The sequence below is a fragment of the Emys orbicularis genome, chromosome 10 (genome assembly GCF_028017835.1).
Source record: "Emys orbicularis isolate rEmyOrb1 chromosome 10, rEmyOrb1.hap1, whole genome shotgun sequence".
NCBI classification, from domain to species: domain Eukaryota; kingdom Metazoa; phylum Chordata; order Testudines; family Emydidae; genus Emys; species Emys orbicularis.
In genome coordinates, this window is record NC_088692.1 from 71,021,606 (window position 1) to 71,042,885 (window position 21,280).

The 21,280-nt window shown below is 43.1% G+C and overlaps 1 protein-coding gene across 1 annotated transcript in view; it reads right to left on the reverse strand.

Annotated features, from left to right (window-relative positions):
• Positions 1 to 295: 295 nt before the first annotated feature.
• Positions 296 to 21,280, reverse strand: part of LOC135884651 (NAD(P) transhydrogenase, mitochondrial-like) — a 70,168-nt gene continuing 49,183 nt past the window's right edge. The window contains exons 13-21 of the mRNA XM_065412128.1: positions 17,850 to 18,045; positions 16,303 to 16,536; positions 14,742 to 14,902; positions 13,942 to 14,121; positions 12,799 to 12,958; positions 8,342 to 8,423; positions 6,995 to 7,113; positions 2,881 to 2,996; positions 296 to 448 (exon numbers count right to left, since the gene is read on the reverse strand). Coding sequence (XP_065268200.1) covers positions 296 to 448; positions 2,881 to 2,996; positions 6,995 to 7,113; positions 8,342 to 8,423; positions 12,799 to 12,958; positions 13,942 to 14,121; positions 14,742 to 14,902; positions 16,303 to 16,536; positions 17,850 to 18,045 — 1,401 coding nt within the window. The remainder of the gene's footprint in view (positions 449 to 2,880; positions 2,997 to 6,994; positions 7,114 to 8,341; positions 8,424 to 12,798; positions 12,959 to 13,941; positions 14,122 to 14,741; positions 14,903 to 16,302; positions 16,537 to 17,849; positions 18,046 to 21,280) is intronic.

Consider the following 21,280-nt stretch of genomic DNA (forward strand, 5'->3'; position numbering starts at 1 on the left):
ATTGAACATAAAGAGAAGACCAAAGTGCTGTATCTGAGGCTGCAAGATTAGAGAAATAATTAATCTGCAACACCACGGGAGCAAAAGTGTTTTTATTATTAAATACAGGGACTTACATTTGTGTGTACTAAGGCACATAAATCACCAATCAGTCTAAGAGCTAATTTGTTATGTTTGGATGCTCTTTTATTTTTGAAATGGTTGCATATAAATAAGGTGCTGGATACGCCTCCAAACTATTTACTGAAATATATAAATTATATCTAGTACCCTTATACAATTCTGAATACCAGTGTTAATGAGTATAATACATTTCCCTAATCTTGCCTTGTAAAGCATCACATGTTTTCTTTGCATCCCCAAGCAGCATTGCAGTGTTAGGTTTGTAAAAAATGGGATTGTCAACTGCAGCATACCCAACTCCCAGTGTACGCTTCATGACGATGACCTGGGGGGGGAAATAGCAGCATGAAAGAATTAAATGAAATAAAAACTTTCAGTATGTTCTCATGGAGGATGTAGTTAAAGTAATAGTTTTTAAAATAACATGTTACATATATTATAAAATCTCAAATCTTGGCATGTATTAAATGCATTGGCTCAAACAAAATTGCATACCAGCAATATTGGCATACATTTTATATTGACTTTTGCATGCCCATATCTAACTATTCTCAGACCTCACATTTATGTGCCACCTTCCATCCTGAAAGATTGTACTGTGGTTTAAACTGATAGAGAAACTGAACAAGAATCTCCTCCTCCAGATCTGCAGCCACCTGTGGGTGGAAGGCGGTGGCTGTTTAGCAGCACAGGGAAAAACTAAAGGACAGTTAAGAAAAGCAAATTAAGAGCATTCTATACAATTGAAAGTGCAAGAGGAAATTAGGTAGGCAAAATGTAACTACCCAAATCAGCATTTGACCAAGACATGTTAATTTGCCTAATTTATGCTAACTGCCATTGGGTCTTTTAATGACTCCGTTTCATGTAACTGCCAAAGAACACTGGTTGAGATTCACAAAGGTGACTAAAGGATTTAGCCATGAAATTCCCTAATCAGATGTGCAAAATCTCAAGCAGTACCTCCAGCATGACAGTGCTCCCTGACACTAGGCATTGGATTCAACAGACTGGGAAAAGTGCTAAACTGAATTACCTTTTCCACAGCGGCTGGGTTTTGCCCCCTTAAATTATCCAAGTTCTGACCAGACCAACTTTGCTTCTGAGATCTAATATGATCACAGCACAAGCCAGTTTGACTGCAATAGTATTTCATTAAACAATAATCCATGTTTGATATGATGTAATGTGATACCTGAAACACTGTTAATTTTCTGGGTAAGGGCCAAAATCTGTTGCCAGATACGTGATGTGTACTACTCTGAATGTGAGACATGCAGAGTAAAGTCAAACATATATTTTCTATAATTTATCTCATTAAACCTATCAAAATGATGCTTTCATACCCAGAGATGTTACTAACATTTTGCTTCTTAGGTGCATATTCCAACAATTAAAAATTGCTTGTTTCATGCAATTATTTACTGCATCTTAATGTTACCTGCATACAAACAATATCAAGTATCTTGTAAATGTTCTAACATTCCAATCTGAGATCAGAACTAAACCTTTACTGTGTGAGAACACAACCTGCTGGAATATTGTCTAACTGAAACATAACAAAACAAGCTTAGCATGTGCTGACTAACATGGAGATCCCAATTTTCCCCATATACTTGTCCACATTTTGCTGTGTTTTAAGAGGTTGCTTTTAATTCTAACATCTGTATGCCTGTCATTTAGTGCCGTCGTCATCTTCACCATACACCCCATCACACAGTTTTTATATAATCTTAAATTGTGTTACATGCTAATGTCTATACTTGTACAAGTTTTATGGCTTTAAATAGCCATAGAACTTTTGAGAACATGAGGTTTGAATTAAAATGAGTTAGTTAACCTGTCTCATACATAGAATGGGTTATATTTAAGGCAATGAATTAAAAGTAGAATTTCAAAACTGGTTCTTTTCCTTTGTGGATGTGTCCGTCAGATATGTGCTGCCATTTTTACCTGCCCTGAATTTTACCTTTAGATCTGAAATTCCCTCCCATACAGAATTTGCTGAAACCCCACACAGTTCACTGTGAACAGAGACACTGTGGATATAAAGTACATACCCAACACCCTTGTCTGTGAATACAGCAGACCAGTGAGAGGAAAATTGAAAGCGAAAAGCTATGGGTTTGCAAATGTACACAAGCTTCTGATGCACTAAGTCAAAGTTCTGCAGTCCCTTATACCTAGATCTGGTCAAATAATATAAAAACCTTATTTGTGAGTAATTTATTCAACAATAGATGTTTAGCTTTTGGGGAATACACTGAAACACAGCTCTTTGGAAGAAGATTTGGAACACTAATGAAGTGTATTTTGGCTCATTCTAAATTTTAAAAGCAAAATCCATTAAAGAAGAAATGCCTTTTAAATGCTATATAATCCAGGAGCCAATCCTGCTCTTTTTAAAGTCAATGACAAAACTCCCATTGGCATCAATGAGAGCAGGACAGAGCATCTCTTGTCAAATCAAGCATTTCACCGTAAGCTTAACCCTGTAGGGCTCATCATGTGGACCCTCCTGTTGAAATGACTGGGAATTCCATATCCAAATTGTCTGCAGAGTTGGGCCCGTCTTGTGTATCTGCCGTATACTGTTAAACAGATGCACCTACGTGCATACTCCTTGCATGTGTATTCAGAAAAAAACCTATTTTTCTTTGTCTTTAGTGCAAGTCAGCATTTCTCCTGAGAGACAGAGATAGATTCCATAAACATGCACTGTGCAGACTTCAGTCAACTTTGATTGTTTTTAAGTACCTGCTTAGCTTTCCAGACCTCCAGTACAGGCATGCCAGCAATAATAGAATTGGGATCTTCCTGTGCTGCAGAATTTACTGTGTCATTTGCACCAATGACCAGAGCCAAGTCCGTTTCTGAGACAGAATAGAAATACGTTACAAATGTTTTAGAACTTGCAGCTGCCTTTCCTTTATCACAGCGACACCAAAACACACAAATCAAACATGCATTAAATGTTGATAGTTCACTGTTTACGCTAAATGAAAATAAGTTAGGCCCATCCATTTGTGTCAAACCCAGAACTGAATCTTGGCAGATACATGGGCTAATGAAAACGATTATAACCATGCACTGCTACAGGCTGGGGACCGACTGGCTAAGCAGCAGTTCTGCAGAAAAGGACCTGGGGATTACACTGGATGAGAAACTGGATATGAGTCAGCATTGTGCCCTTGTTGCCAAGAAGGCCAACAGCGGCAGTTGTCACATTTCAAGATCAATCAGTTGTGGCATAGACTATCGGATATTACAATTATTTGTATGACACCTATTCTTTATGCATCTAGGGTTTTTTTATTGTTGTTATCAGGGCATGGAGAGGTTGAAATTAGGGGAGTATTCCTGTTGCAGGTCAAGTGATTTATGTGACCACCAGAATTCCAAGATGGAGTTGTAGCTCCATCTATTCATTTCTGTACAATGTAAGGATCTAATTTTGAAAATATTCTTTCCCTTCCTTTCATCTCTCCATGTATAACTCCACTATTGCCTCCTGTCACAGATTTTTTCTAAACTGCCTGGAGTTGTTTTACCTTGAAGCATTGCTGGAGCAGCAGTTTGACAGGGATAAGCTGCTAATTCATGGAAGTGACGTCAGTTCGCTTTCTTTTAAACACACACACAGAGGTACCAGTGTGTCCAACCCTGTGATCCATTGCACAGCCATAAAACATTACCTGATGGTGATGTCAGAGCATCAAAAACTACTTTGAGTAGCTGGCAGTGGGATCTCCTCTTATCTTCTAATATTGATGAAGCAAGTAGAATGCGTGTGGGGGATGCTGAAGTTGTGTGCTCAGAGCTTTAAGGGGTGGGGCATGCCCTCTGCGCAGTGCAGTTCACTGAGCATAAGTGGATGCTAACTGTGCTCAGCCACACTTTCAAGCCACTTGCCATCAGAGAGAGTGGGCATTTGTACTCAGTCTGCCTGTCCCCTGTGTATGCAAGGGGAGGAGCTTCCTGCATCTTTCCTGGTTTACATATCCATGCTAGAGTTGCCAACTGTATACTCGCACAAAACCGAACACCCTTGCTCTGCCCCCTGCCCCGCCCTTTCTCCGAGGCCCCACCCCCGCTCACTACATCCCCCCTCCCTCTGTCACTCACTCTCCCCACCCTCACTCGCTCATTTTCACGAGGCTGGCTCAAGGGGTTGGGAGGTGGGAGGGGGCTCTGGGGTGGGGCTGGGGATGAGGGATTTGGGATGCAGGAGGGTGCTCCGGGCTGGGGAAGGGGGTTGGAGTGCAGAGGGGAGGTGTGATGGTTCCGGCTGGGGGTGAAGAATCTGGGGTGGAGCTGAGGGGTTTGGGGTGTAGGACGGTGCTCCGGGCTGGGACTGAGGGGTTTAGAGGGTGGGAGAGAGATCAGGCTGGGGAAGACAGTTGAGAGCTTCCCCACACCAGGCTGGGGAAGACAGGTGTGGGCTCTGGGATGGGGCTGGGGATGAGGGCTTTGGGCTACAGGAGGGTGCTCTGGGCTGGGACTGAGGGGTTCGGAGGGCGGAAGGGGGATCAGGGCTGGGGCAGGAGGCTGGAGTGCGGGGGGGGAGGGGGGAGGGCTCCGGCTAGTGGTTCAGGCTCTGGAGTGGGGCTGGGGGTACAGGAGGGTTCTTCGGGCTGGGACCAAGGAGTTTGGAGGGTGGGAGGGGGATCAGGGCTGTGGCAGGGGGTTGGGGCATGGGAGGAGGTCAGGGGTGCAAGTTCCGGGCAGCGCTTACTTCAAGCTGCTCCTGGAAGCAGCGGCATGTCCCCCCTCTGGCTCCTACACTGAAATGCGGCCAGGCAGTTCTGCGTGCTGTCCTGTCTGCAGGTGCCGCCCCTGCAACTCCCATGCGCCACGGTTCCCAGCCAATGGGAGCTGTGAAGCTGGCTCTTGGGGCGGGGGCAGCACACGGAACCCTCTGGCTGCCCCTACGCATAGGAGCCAGGGGGGAACATGCTGCTGCTTCTGGGAGCCGTGCTGAGGAAGAAGGGAAGTGGCACCAAACCTGGCAGCAGTCCTCCCTCCTGGTGAATCTTCCCTCCCCTGGGATTTAGGGGCCTGGCATATGTAAGATACATGCAGTCTAAGCTAGAAACACTACACTGCCACGCAAAAGAGACTATAGCTCCCTTCCCTCTTACTTTCCTACCTTAAAGTTAAGGGACTTTTGCCTCCTTAACACTCTTGCTACTTCCTGATGCCTTAGTCTTCTTTTCAGAGGCATCACGTCTTGTCTGTGATGGGGAATAGGCACTTTATTTTACTGATTCCCCTCCTCCCCCCAAAATAGGGCAGAACAAAAAACAAAAGAAAAAGGCAAAAAGAACATGGAAAGGGAGGGAAAGGAAGGAAGGAAGGCAGGGAGGAGAAAGGAGAGTGACATTTCAGTTTCCATCCACTAAGAATTAATCAAAGATCTCAGAAAAGTTGGACCACATCTTTTCAAGTTTGTCTGAAGTCCCTCATCTCTGAAATGTTATCCACTCTTTAGCTGCCAGGTCATCAAAGTATTTGTGCAAAGCTTCTGTCCCTGGAGATAGTCTGCTCTTCCATCTGAGCAATGTGAGTCATTCGGCTACATGCCCTGCTCTAGAAAATCAGGCGTTCCATGATTTATGGACTTTCTTTACCTTTCAGTGCCGCATTGCTTCATTTTTCTGCTTTGTCTGTCCCCCCTCTTCCTGAAGAAGGGAAGTGGCACCAAAACTGGCAGCAGCCCTCCCTCCTGGTGAATCTTCCCTCCCCTGGGATTTAGGGGGCCTGGCATATGTAAGGGGCAGTAATTTCCACCTCCCCACCCCAAATGTCAGCGAACCCAAAGGAAGATTCTACCAGATATTAGAAAAGCACGAGTGTCCTACAACAAAATTGCACCTTGTATTTTGCCACCCCAAGCACGGTAGTGAGGCAGCCTTCGGCGGCGCACCTGCGGGAGGTCCACTGGTCCCGCGCCTTCGGCATACCCGCCGCCGAATTGCTACCGAAACCGTGGGACCGGCGGACCTCCCACAAGCATGCCGCTGAAGGCAACCTGACTGCCGCCCTCACAGCGACCGGCAGACCGCCCCCCGCGACTTGCCGCCCCAGGCACGTGCTTGGTGCGCTGGTGCCTGGAGCCGCCCCTGCTTGCAGAGCAGCTGCCTGCTCACTCATACTCCACTCACAATAATGGTAGTAGTGATACAAATTAATACTATGCCACTATTAAATAATACAAATGATCCTATATATAAGCAGTCTCTTCCCAGGCACTCTGAGTGATGATCTTTCATAATCACTACGGTATCAAATAGTATCAAAACATAAAAATACCCAAATACCCTCATAAAACCACAAACAGCAAGGGCAAAAAGGGGGAGGGGACTTGATACAGAAATCTGACATGAGGGTGGATTTTCAAAAGGACTCATTTTTGCCATAACTCTTCTCCCATAAAGTCACTGCTACAACTCCCATTGACTGAACTGGGATCAGAGAAACTGACTTTAAACTCCCACCATACATCTGTTTGTCCAATATTCAGAATATCACATGGTTGCCTTTCCTGATACCCTTATCACTGACACAATACAGACACATATTTTATGAAAGAAGTCATATATTTTGCTCACTCTAAAGCAAAACCCTAGTGGCTATTATGATTATCTATTAAGTAATGTCAGACATAGCTTGGCTTTTATATGAGTCAGACAAACCTTTAGTCTTATCTAGTCTTGATTCTGGTCTTTAAAAATCATTACTGTCAACCCTTCTACCTACCAAAATACTGCCTGGGAATAAAATTATAGTCATTTGGCCTAACTAAAAGCAGAAAATAAAGTTAAAATATTTAGAATGGTTTGAATCTAAGCCATCATCTTTCATCCCTTACCTGGGAAATCTTCATTTATCTCATCCATTTCTAATACAACATCATAAGGTACACCGGCTTCTGCCAATAGTACATTCAGTTGTCCTGGCATACGGCCTGCTACAGGATGGATACCAAACCTGGAAACCAAGAAAGCAAAGAAACCAAGTCATGCTGAACTAATAAATGCCGACTGATAAATGTCAGCAATCCTACACATGTGGAAGCAGTCCAGTTCCAGTACTTCATATACCTGAACCAGATGCAGAGAGAGAGCTATAAAATACTGGTCATGAAACTGCTACTTGGGAAAGAGCAATTAATGTATCTGTCTGTAATCAGTACCAGAAAGGGAAAATTGAAACACTTACAGAACTCCTTTCACATCGGGCACCCTGTTGGTTAAAAATTAACTATGTAGTCATGGCATGTTATTTGGTGATTTCATTTAACACTTAAGCCATACCCCAGAATCTAAATCACTCATGAAGACTGTGTGTCATCTGCAGTGTGTGTATATACCACACAAGAATGGGATTAGAGCCTAGGACAAATGAAATAACACTTTAAACAGATATGTGGATAAGGATTCATTCCATTTTCTAATGCAGAGGTGGCTTATTGATACACGTTCTTAATATGCACTTGCAAAAAAAAAAAAAAAAAAAAAAAAGCAACCACTGCTGGGAAAAAAGAGACTTTTCCAAGAATTTGACACAAGAATTGAAACATTTAATATTCTTGTCGAATATTAAGAAAATGAATGTCTGAATTCCAGAGGCTACTCAAATATTCATAGGCCTGGACTTCCCAACTGAATGCTATGGCAGACCTGAGCTCTGTCAGTGCTGAGTTCATATTCATGCTCTGTTTGCTGCTAGCAGACTTCCAGCACAGATGTTTTCCTGATTAATGTGGGCAGAGATTTTTCCCCCCACAGGGAATTTGTGTTTCTAATTTGCTTTGGTGTTTTTGAAAATCCCACCCATATTTGCTATGAGAGAGCAACTCATTTTTAGAAATATCTATTAGCTCATTTGCGGACTTAAGTGTTTATTGGAGCTCCTAACCAAGGCACTCAAGTTTGAAAATTGAGCCTGTAGTATTGAATAGCAAAGTGTATTACCACGTGTATTACCACGTCATACTAAACATACTAAAGATTTCCTATTGAAGTTCTATCATTGCTTTTAATGTTTGATGTACAGTATTTGTCCTGGCCTATTTCAATGACAACATTGTGAGCCAGATCCTTAGCTGGTATAAATCAGCATAGCGCCACTGAAATCAGAGCTGAGCTCCCTTGAAATCAATAGAGCCATACTAGTTTATACCAGCTGAGGATCTGGCTCACTATATGCAACTTACCTGACTTTCTTTCCTTGTTCATTAAGCATTTTCACCATGTCAGCAATGGGATACTGGGCCTTGGCTGCACAAAGACCCCAACCTAATCCATGAAAAACATGTCAGTGTTTTACAAAGGAAGCTTAGCATCCCTCAAAAAGCACCATAAAGGGCTCAATTAACCAGCATGTCTTCTGCATTAATGAATATTAGAAACCACAGTTACCGCACACGGGGCCAACAAAACTCATTTGCCTGGTGGAGATGACACAGAGTTAAAGATCAAACTGAACTGCAAAGAGATACTTTAATATGGTCGTTTAATTCAATGGTAGCACTTAATGCAGGTTTCATTGTAAATTACATTGAAAAACTAAGAGTCCTGGCTACAGCTAACTCACTCTACAACCACCATATTCTGTTTCTGCGTACAATACATATTACTTGTGAGGATGTGTGGGAAAGACGGCTTTTTGGTTTTCCAAGCTGAGTTTGCAGGATTGCCATTCAGGCAAAAACTAGTTTCTAACTTGTAAACTGAGCATTTTTGATATGGAGCCTGAGAAACAATATGTATGAGACCTCTAGTGCCAATTTTACAAAATCACTGTCCAGATTGAACCACACATTTAGCCTACTAACATCTCTGGGAGGTAGGGATCCATCAGCCCCACTTTTGCACGTGGAGCGATTAAATCACAGAGAAGTTAACTTTCTGGCTCAGGATCACACAGCAACTGAGCGGCAGAGAAAGGAACTAGGGTGACCAGACGTCCCGATTTTATAGGGACAGTCCCGATTTTGGGGTCTTTTTCTTATGGCTCCTATTACCCCCTCTCCCCCCACACACCTCCTGTCCTGATTTTTCACACTTGCTGTCTGGTCATCCTAACAGGAACTGAACTGAGATCTCCTGATTCCAGTCCTTTCTCTAAGCCAGTGTTTCCCAAACTTGGGACACTGCTTGTGTAGGGAAAGTCCCTGGTGGGCCGGGCTGGTTTGTTTACCTGCCACATCTGCAGGTTCGGCCGATCGCGGCTCCCACGGGCCGTGGTTCGCTGCTGCAGGCCAATGAGAGCTGCTGGAAGTGGCACGGGCTGAGGGACGTATTGGCTGCCGCTTCCAGCAGCTCCCATTGGCCTGCAGCAGCGAACCATGTCCAGTGGGAGCCGCGATCGGCCAAACCTGCGGACACGGCAGGTAAACAAACCAGCCCAGCCCGCCAGGGGCTTTCCCTAAACAAAGCGGTGTCCCAAGTTTGGGAAACACTGCTCTAAGCACTAAACGCCTTGTCCCAAATTTTCAATTGCTCTTGTCTACTGGTGCAAAGCAGCTGTAAACCAGAGATAAGGCCAGTGTAGGATTCCCATGTGTAGCAAATGTGGCCAGGACAAAAGTAGTTAAAAGGCATAGACAGGGTGCTGTGGAAACCAGTTGATTCCCAGCTGTCAGAATAGCCCATGGGAGCTGTTGTCCAACAGCTGGTGGCCTCAGGAAGAGATTGGGAGGCCCTAGAGGTGGCTTAAAGCCTTACTTCCCCAACTTCTGGTCAGGTCAGACAAAGCCCAGGACCTGATCCACTGCCTCCCAGGGGTATCGGCCACAGCTGTAATGATCTTCTCGATGCACACACTGTATGAATCATTAGAAAAACTTACCATTGTCATCATATAGCTTATGCAGCATTAAATCCAAAGCAGACAACTGAGGGACATTTTATTTAAATCACCCACATCCCAGACTCTGATTAGAAAGAACCAAGAGATCCTTATTTAATACTGCACACTGCTCTAATCAGAAGTCATACTCGTGTTCCAAATAAAGTCTCCAAATCCCATAAGACAAATTTCTTTAAGCTCCTGGGGAGGAGAATATAAACATCTTGACCAACAACAAATATTTAGGGCTATGAGCATTAAGGGCCTCATTTTCAAATGTTGCTGCAAAAATAAACAATGGCCTTTACTGTTATTCTTTGAATAATATTTTTTTTTCTTAAAAACAACATATTTGGATGGGGGACACTCAGGCAGTCCCCTTCCTTCCCCCCACTTTATCCCTTCTCATTACAGAGGCCCCTTGTCAGGATGAACCATCCATCTGGCTAAGAAGGGCTGCTTGCAGCTGCATCTAGAGCCAGCCAACTGTACTCCTGGGTCAGTTGGAGGGGTTTGCTTGAGTGCAATGCTAGGTGTGTGCAACATTTCTAACCTCTGCAACCCAGAGAGCGAGGGACTGAGCCCAACACCCAAACTCAGATTCCAGATGAGCTGCCAAGTAAAGGGTTGGCGCGCTAACAAACATTCAATCCCTGCAGGCAATCCGACGCACAATAGCCATTTTAGTTAAGGATTTTTTCCCCTACATATTTGGGACCAAGGCCTTTTGTTGTTAATACACATTCATAAAACACACTAACTTTTTGTAGTTTACTGCAATGAAAGAAGAATTTGATATGGCATATTTAAATCCACAGGACAGGATGTCCTGCAGCTAGGAGATGAGTGAAGAATGCGTCCTGATCTCAAGACATGTTTGCCACACATCGTTACACTGGCAGAGTTAAAAATTGCCTAAAACTTTGTACAACTGGTTTTTTGGGTTTTTTTGGCTGGTTGTTGTTGTTGTGGCAAATTTGAAATGAATTAACATCTGGCCACATAATGAATTCAATGGGAGATTACCCTGAGTAAAGTCTGCAGGAATTGGCTTATTAATTTTAAGGAATTTAGTAGCTAGAAATTACTTTTCTTTTACAAGTATTTGGGGAAAAGTAAAATATTTGAAGTAACTGAAAATCCCACAATATTGGTGCCATAATAATAGCACCATCCAGAGAGTGCAAAGTCCAACTCTGGACAAGTCTGCTTTTACACTCAGGGTTTGTATCCCCAGTTTCTCGACCTTTGAGGCATTCTGCCATGTCACTATTTTTTCATTGAGGAGGACAGACAGGACTCCCTTCAGAGCCCATAGGACAGTGGCAGATTTAGTGTTAATGGGGCCCTTGGCACAGCTTCATTTCCCCCCCCCCCCCGGGACACAGCCAAGAAAAAGAACATTCTCTCCCCCCCCCCCCCCCCCCCGTTTTTCATTCTTTTTTTCTTCATCTTCCTCCTATATTATAAGTTATAAGTAATGGAAAGTAAATGAAAATAAAGTGAGGTACCTTGATTGGGGCAGGGAATTGGGGTGTAGGAGGAGGTGTGGGGGGTGGGCTCTGGGAGGAAGTTTGGGTGCAGGGTGCAGGCTCTAGGCTGGGGTAGGGGGTTGGAGGGCAGAAGGGGGCAGTGGGGCGGCGTTTACCTCGGGCAGCACGGTTCCCAAAGCGACGGGCACCCCCCCCCCCAGCAGCGGCTCCTAAGCGGGGGGTTCCCGGCCAATGGGAGCTGCGGAGTCGGCACTCGGGGTGGGGACAGCACACTGAGACACCCCCTAACCCCCCAGGGGCTGCAGGGACATGCTGGCCGTTTCCAGGAGCGAAGCGGCGCGGAGGGAGGGAGGCAGAGTGGGCAGGGAGCTGCCTTAACCCTGCTGCTGGCACGTCTCTGCACACCCCTTGGGGAGAGAGGGGCAGCGGGTTTCTGTGTGCTGCCCGGGGTCGGGGCAGCACGCGGAGCTGCCTCCCGCCCCACCAGGGGTGCGCAGAGACGTGCCAGCAGCCAGCTGCTTCCGGGAGCGACGTGGGGCCACCGGCCATGGAATTCAGGCGTCCTGCCTGCCTGAGCCCTGCTGTGCCGCTGGTCGGGACTCGGGGGCAGGTTGTCAGATATTTGTCCTGCGTTTTGGGTGCCCCCCCCTGTTGTTGGGGGCCCCGTGCCACCACATGGTTTGTTTCATGGTAAATCTGCTCCTACCATAGGACCTACTATTCTTAAAGTGAGACATTCATTCATGAGGATCTAACCATCACTGGTTGGTCTGATTCTGATAACTTCCAATAGGGTAAATCAGAAGTAAATCCACCGAATTCAGGGATGGGTGGGTGAGATTCTGTGTCCTGCAATGTGCAGGAGGTCAGACTCGATAATCATGATGGTCTCTTCTGACCTTAAAATCTATGAGTCTATGAGAATTCAGTGTCATGAAATGGTGTAAAACTGGTGAAATCAGGCCCTCTGTCCATGCAGACCTGAGGATGAGATGGATCTTTTTTCCTAAATGGCCCTGTAATGTATTTGGTGCTTTTTAACAAATCAGCTTAGGGCTTTTTAATACCAATGAGATGTAGATTACACTATCTTCTTGTTTCATTCCCCCAGTTTAGCAAGCTTTTTCCATGCATAGAATATCAATTTTTAAATCCCCACAAGAATCTTTAACTTTCCTAGCTAGACTCCCTTATTCTTTCATAGATATTTTATCAGTCATAATTTCTGCTCATTCCTTTAACTAACTAAGCAGAATGTTGTGCAATAACTGAGTTATCCTGACAAGCGCATTACTGAATAAGCATACAAAAATATCTGAACTCTTACCAGGGGTAATGATGACAGAGTTAGCTTCCTTTATCATTTCAATGGCTTGGTCAATTCCGACTTCGGTATGTGTTCCAACAATTTCCATAGGTTTCCCTCCACCCGTAGAAGATGTACCAAATCCACCCAAAATCACATTTGGCAAAGACCTATTCATGGCCTAAGTGGGAAGACATGAAATGAGTGCATTGATCAAAAGCAATAGTTCTGATTACATTCAGAGAACCCCCAAATAAACAGTGCATTTGATGGGAATCCTCATGTCGTTTGTTTGGAAAGGCAAGCTGCATTATTGTTCAGCTCATTAAAGTGTACTTTAACAAGACTCCGAAGACGATGCAGCAATGGTTCAATAGTTCAATATTCTATTTGGAAAGCTACAGTATCCCACTTGGCATATTACCCATACATTTTGAACAAAGGTTTTCAGATGTGCCTTTGAGAAATTCTTATGTTTTTCAGTCATGTTCTAACCATTTTTCTTTTCACAAAGCCACAAAGGCATTGATTTGTTTAAAGAACTTCTCCCCTCTTGCTCATTATAAAACAGCATGTTTCCTCAAAACCAGTCACTGGGTGAGATTTTTCATTGCAGATTCTTTGGTCCTTGTCAAAATGCTGACTGACAGTACTGGGCTTACAAAGCAAACCATACTACTTCTTATTTCATTTTTTAAAGTAAGGTTAGATGACGGATTGACAATGCTAGAGACTGTTTATTCAGAGACCATGTACAGTGCAGGCAGCAGCAGTGCAAGCTTCCCCATACTACAATCCCACCAATCTGACCTGGAAGGGTCACATCTAACAGTGAGAGTAATTTAGCATCCAGGCCAATACTAGTGCCAGTCAGTGCCAGTTGTGGTAGTGGTTTCTGAGATCTCTAGGAACTGGAGTGAGATCACCAATTGCTCTTTGCATCTAAACACTATGTGTACCACATCCTAATTCTAAAAGCCCACCAAATAGTCATCAGACCCGCAATAACTTTTGATTATTTATGACCAGTTTGAACTGGATTTAAACTAGCAATTGATCAGTTGGGCCATCCAGTCTCTTTTTAAGAAGTTCCCACAGTAGAAGCTCCAGACTTGTTTCACCAAAGTCAGCATGTTAGCCCAAGTACATATGTTGCCATCTTACCACACACATGATGTAAGAGAGAATCGCTCCAGAGGACCCAATCAAGGCACCAACAATTGTCATCAGGTTGTTATCAAGAAGGAATCCTTCTGCACACAAAGCCCATCCAGAATAGCTGTTCAATACAGTGATGACCACAGGCATATCTGCACCACCAATAGCTGCCGTAAGTGTGACTCCCTGCAATTTAATAGGCACCATGGAAAGAAAAACTAAAGGAAACTCACATTTAAAGAATGACATTATTACTAACCTGTTAATTAAAAAACAAAACAAACAAACCATCCAATACCCGAGTACAAGAACTTGGCTATTTCATGATTATCTGTTATACATAATGGGTCTGATTCTGTGAGGAGCTGAGCACTCTGAATTCTCATTTACACAATAGGAGCTGAACCCACTCAGCATCTCACAGGATTGGACACTTACTCTCTTTCCAAAACATCTTTCCAAAACCAGATCATATTTATAGCAGGGGTTTGGAGTATAGGATTACATATACATCTGACTAGACAAACAATAGCTTGTTTTACTGAACTGCCCTTAGCTAAAATGTTTTGGATCCTTGCACTATGGTTTGTGGGATCCTGCAGTGATTTGTTATGGAATTTCTTTAGGGCACCATAAATATGTTGCATAGTGCTTTGAGGAGTGCTCGCAATTACACCAATTTTTCAGCTGATGTGCAGAGCTTCTATTTTGCTGGCATTCAGCAGAAGCTGCAGATGAATGCAAGAACTTTATATTTCTTTTGTTTGCATTGAAAGGATTCAGAGAGTGCTTTCTTGTGTGCTTACCATGATTGAGGAAAGTCCTGAAACACCAAGAAGACAGGCCATGCCGGTAGTGTAGCTTGGGTCCAGCATAAACAGCCCCATACCACCCACTGACGCTGCCAGCAACCCGCCATTCAAGTAATGGCGACCAGGTAGAAGGAGCGGTGCTGAGTTCAATAAACCTGGAATCAAACACTAAGGTGTTAACAATTCAGTCATTTTATGATATAAACATTTTTAATGTTAAAGTACAGGAACCCCAAAGAAGCGATCAGCGCAGGTACAGAATCAGAAGCCCAAAGATGCTGGTTCCACAGTGGATCAATTTATCTAAAGGAAAGTTTGGCCCATTGGAGACACAAGGCAGAGGATCGGTTGTTTGGAGCTCCTTATTTCCCAGCAGCTCTTATTCAACTCTCAGCTCCCAGGAGCTGGTCTTTTTCCACATATGAGTGTACAGCCCTCCAGCCCTATTGGCTATCCTGTCTCTGTCATTGAGGGGTCTGCCCAGTCAACAGTCTTTGAGGATGGGGGTTCCTCTCAATTATCAGTTTTCTGGGAGAGCAGTTCACATGCACCAGTCCCTGGTTTTACCCAGCCAGGGTCATCCTGAAGCCTCTTCAGCTCCCTGGCTGGCAACACAGTTTCCCATTTCAGCTGTCAGCCAAGGAAGCATGTTTGGCCCTAAATGTCAGCCAAGAGAGATCCTGCCATCAGACTGCTTCCCCAAACAACCACATCAGGATTTTTCATACTCAGTGATTCCCTTGACATCATTCCTATCATTATATGAAATGGGATGTGGCAGACAGCACCAGAGCAGCTTCCCATGTAGTAGGATCACTCTGCCACTGCTAATGGGGACCAAATACTTGCCTGGAATAAGAAGCCCCAGTGACTATTTATCCTTGAAAACTATTTTGGACTGAACAGGACCCACAGCATTTGGTCTTTAAGACATTATTTCAATAATTACTGGTCATGCTACTACTGCAGATGCACCTTGTTGGACTTGAATTGTACCACATCAACACTTTTATTCAAACTCATATTTTTACATGTATATCTTGTCTGTCTTTAGTATGCCATGCACCATGAAATGGTTTGTTTATTTTTCACAAGTGTTAAATTACTGAGCAATTTGATTCGTTTTTATGGCCGTAATCCTTGCACTTCACTCTGGAGTAGCTTTTCATTGCCATATTGGAACTAAGAAAATAATGGGTCCAGATATAGTCTACAGGAGCTCTTACCACATTTTCTATGACCCCTATTTGTCCTCCTCAGGACTTTAGTCCTTGCTACATCTGAGAGAGTGTAAACAAGCACTCATTCTCCCTCTGGAAATTTACAGAAGAAGATTCGTTGAAAGCTGTCACCAATAACAATCTAATATAATCTTTTGGCCACCTAATCCCACCAAACTTGTCAAAATAACTCTGTTGTAAAAGGATGTGATTTTGGAAAGGACCTGAAAGTTAGCTACCCAGTTCCCACTGGAAGTAGCACCTCACTCCCATAGAAACTTTTGGAAATCCCATCCTAAATTATTTAACGTGACATAGAGCAAAGAAGAAAGTACCTTGCAGTTTTCCATAAGCCACTAACGAACCGCTGAAGGTTACACCCCCAATGTAGGTGCCCAAATATGCCACAGTTTTGAGAACGCTGGCAGAAGGGTGAACATCGAGGTGTGGATATTCGATCATATACTCAGCAATACATGTAAGAACTGCTGCCAACCCAACCAGACTGTGAAATGCAGCTACAAGCTGTGGAAGGTCAGAGATTTCAATCCGTTTCGCAACTGTGAGACCTGTAAAATGAAATGATTTAGATCCAAGATTAAAGAACTGTATTGTATTTCATCCTCTCTTGAAGTATAAACAGGCAGTTAAGCAACAGAGGACTGTTTTCTTTCTTATGTTGTTTTTCTTTTTGTGCAGTACAATAGAAACATAATAGTTGTAGGAAATTATAACCTAATTTAAATCTCCTCCAAAAGTATATTGCAAGAACATTCTGAGACAACAGACTAAAAGAAACAGAGCCAGATTGGGGCTTTGAAGCCACAACCTCTTCCTTGGGGAGGGGATGCTGCGGGCGCATCAGTCATATCTCCCAGATGTATTCTGCCCACAGGGAGCAGGCAAGCAAAATGCCCCTGGAGGCTCTGGGAGAGCACATTGCGTTCTCATTCACAAGCTGGGAATGCTCTTTCCCACCATTCCTGCTGTCAGGCCTCCAACTCCCATGTTCCTTGGAGATTACAACTCCCAAAGTTCCATTCCTTCTGGGCTGAAATGTGGAACAGAGCAGGGCTGGATTTCTACCCTGCCACAAGGGTCAGCATACCCTGTTATAAGGATCCTATGTGGCTACACAGGTATGGCCACCACTGAAGATTAGTAAACCCTCTGCCAGACCCAAGATCTGGCATTACAGTTCTAGTAGTCCTGACTACAGACCAATCGTTCAAAGATATTGTGATCCAGGAACATACTTGCTAATCCTTTTCCCCTCACCCTATTAATTATATTATTATTATTATCAAAACTATTAGCAATAAGAACATTTGGGAGAGGCATAAGTAACGAATAGGAGGATTTTAAATTTTCCTGATTGTGCTCTCCACTGCTTTTTGGAATTACATGAAGGGAAATTTCAACTGAAAAACATTCACTGCAGGGTTGTCTGTAGTGAGACTTTCAGGATTCCAAACAAGATAATCTAGGAGGCTCTGGAAAATGGGGAAAGGAACCTCTGGGAAATACTGTCATCATAAACTCTATAACGACAGCCACCATTTTGAGCTATGGTTACTATTTCCTTTGACTGTAACTTGCCAGCAAGTGCATATTCAGGTAAAATACTTCCTAGAAATAAAAAGTATGTTTTAAGCTTAAGCCATGTGACCAAATTTAAAAACAATTTATAAGCTTTGTACATATCTGCTTCACCATCTTAAGTTCTCCTCTTAGTCAAGATTGCCACCTTTAGGCATTAATGCACTTTCCAAATGTATTTTCTCATCCTATTATATATAAAGAATTATTCATTGGTTAATAAACCACTAATGAATGCGGTCTGAAGTCAGGCTACATGAATTGTACAATGTGTTGTACATACCTATTGTACCACCCATTGCCATGGCAGCAGACATCTGAGCGAGTACTTCTGGTGATGGGTTCAGTGCTCCTAGTGTAGCTGCTACACCACCAGCCACCCCAATCATACCTAGGGCATTGCCAAGTCTAGAAGTGTTCTGACTAGACAATCCTGCCAGTGCACCAACACAGCAAAGACCTGAGCCCAAATATATCATCTGTAAAACAGTGCAAAAGTTAATACATAGTGCACAGCATTACTGCACATCCGTCTTCTCTCCTGGTAGAGGATAAGGGTGTTGCAAAACCTCCAGGATCCCCAGCTAGAGTAGGGGGAGGGGAAGTTTCAATGCCAAGAGGTTATGGTTTAAGATATGAAAGATTTCTTCTTTGCATATTAGTGGAGGAGTCCAGTTTATTCAACCCCAGGTGCTGAAACTTCCCTAAGTTGTCTCCTTTCGATTCTCCATTCCTGTATTTCTCTGTCACACCACTCTGCAAACATTGCAGCGGTGACACTGACTAAACTTCTCAAATACATAGCCTTAATCCCCAGTGACATATATTTGAGTACATATTTTTGGTTATTTCCATAACCATTGCACTACTATTTTCTTGCATTAGTCGTCATTGCCCTGCCATTGTGACTCATCTTCAAGTGTGTATGTGTGTGGGTTCTTACTACTCTCTCCCTAGAGTAACAAACTAATAACACATTAGTTCAAGCTTAAAGTAATTTAGTATAATTATCTTTGCTAGATTTACCATCTTTTACATTGGATGTGTTTTTAAATGGTTTTAATCAGCAGTTTCTTTGTGTGGGGAAGAAACACATTTTATCGAATCAGTCATTTAAACTGCATTTTAGAGATTGTAATGCTATGAGATCATTCCCATTGATTTTCTGTTACTTTGATTCTTAAGTGTTTTGATTCACAAAATGTTCTGAAATCCCTACATGATGATGCATTTATAAATAACATGTGGTGTTCTTTCTTGTGTTTGAAAAGCACATGGTGATTTTATTTCACAGCACAAAAGCTCAATGTTACTTTTTCCCCACCTGTATTACTGAATCCATTGATAATCATGAATCTAAAACAATGTGACAATGACAAAAAGAATATAGGCTGCATACCCATCATTCTCTAATCACCTAATAACCAATGAAGCTAAGACATTCCATACCCCCCTCATAAAAGCCCAGAAAGGCCATCACAAGATCCTTTGCTTGCTGTACTTTTCAAGAACTGTTCAAAGGGGCTTTTCAAAAATGGAAATCCAAAGAGCTAAATGTGGCAGAAGTAGAGCTGACATGTAACGGTGTTATGAATACTGAGGTGTAACAATTTTATGAACATTGTATGTGACTGGGTCAGGGAGGGCAAGTTACTGTGTAGGGTTGTAAGATTTTCCTCTATGAAAGTGTTGATCTAACTTATATTGTGCTGTGGGAAGGAACACAATGGCTTCCCAGAGAAGAAAACCCATGCACACACTTGAAAGACAATGGGCAAAATTATCAGCTTCAAGGACCAGGCATCATGTCTCCAAAGAAGATGCAAGCTTGTTGTGCCAGGCTTGGAACATGGAGATCAAACAGTCAAAAGCCTTCCGGGGTTTAGGGGGGATGGCAAGGGGAGGAGGGAGGCTTGACAGAAGCTAAGTAGACAGTATGACAGAGAGAGAGAGACTTGTGGAGGGAATCTAAAGAAATTGGGCCTTCCCCAGATCCAGGGAATGGTAAGCCTTAGGAGGAAAACCTGATATGCGTTCAGTCTGTTTTATTATTATTAAGACATGTTTTCCCTGAAATGCTTTTGTTCTAAATAAATGATACTTTGCTTTAAGGAGGCTGCTTGATAACTGAATACCACTGTTAATGTCCTGGCAGGAACAGAATTGCAGGGTCTGGCATAAGTCAGACCTGCTCAGGTAAATCATAGTTAATACCATGGGACTGCAACCCAGGGCCCGATCTGAGATGGGACAATCGTGTGATTCCTCTCCAAGAGACAGGCAATGGCATGAGGCCTAGAGAAGGTGTGCTTGGAGAGACCAGGAGGGGTCAGTTTGCCCAGTAATTATGACAATGAGATCCCCTACAAAAGACACATATCCAAAATGCTCTTTCCAAGCTGGGAGAAACAAAAGAGCAGTCAAAAATGGGATTCTCATAAATGGAGGGTGGGATGCTCTGGAATACTGTGATTGGCTGCTTTCTGCACTAGCTACGGGTTGCTGCAAGCCATTCTGATTTGTCAGCATAGTGCCCAGATGTCTATACAAGGGAGAAGGAGAGACAATACTGAGAGTAAATATTTCTAAAGGCCATTTACCCTTGTAAGCGTAGCCAACAGGGGCGCTTGCAAGCATGTCAAAGAAGGGTGCAGAAATATGTCGACTAAACAATGCTTTGTTTGTACAAAATGCTTTTCTGGGATTCAGGAATGATTAGCTTTAAAGAGATCTTTTCCACCAAACAACTGCCGAAGCATTGCAAATGGACCTGTTTGCCATTCATCTAAATCAATAGCCGAAGCTGACAACCACCTGTCATAGATTATTTTTTGCAGGTTGTTACTATAAATGTGACTACATAATATCATAATTAGGATCCAGGCAACAGGCTAGAAGGACTAGCACTAAAATAGTTTTAATGGTGTCAGTTTGGGCTGCACATTCAGGTTTGCAGCTCTATTAGAAAGTACCAGATAATTCTCCTTCTAGAATCCTATCCGTAACCCCTACATACATCTTACTTTTTCAAATATGTTACTATTTGGGAAACACCTAATGGCCACATTTTATATTGGTGTAAATGGGTGCAGTTCCTCTGGCTTCAATAGAGTTTTGCCCATTTACACCAGCAGAGAATTTGGCCCAATGCCTTTCTAACTATTGGCCTGGTCCTTGTGGTGTTAGGTCCAAATCCAGGAAGCATCCAATGAGCTACTGATTTATTTGTATCTAGAAAATAAGTTATAAACATCCACTACTGTTTCCAGTTCTTCTTCTGCTCTGTAGCTCAGCAAGATATTTATTAGATATTACATTTTTACTATCAGCACTCTTTGGTGTATTATTTCCTGGAGCCAATTGTATTGTTTAATTCCTTTAACCGAAGTATCAGGTATCCTAGACTATTAGTTTAGTATAGCTTCAAAGAATGGGGTCCCAATGAAAAACTATCCCTGATACAGCTGTTTGGGAAATAAGCTCCATTACTTTGCCTAGTGACTGCTAAATGACCTTCTGATAAATTCCAGGATATTTATCAGCTTCCTTTCCTGAAATGGTTTTGTTTAAAGTACTTTAAAGAATTAATGAAAATTGACACCTCAGTTTTTCCAGATTTTTGGTGATGATCACCTTTGTGGGTGGAGGGAAGTCTTAAGGGTTAGTAAGAGAGGACCAGTTCAATTCTGTTAGGGGTTCTGATTACTATCAGGC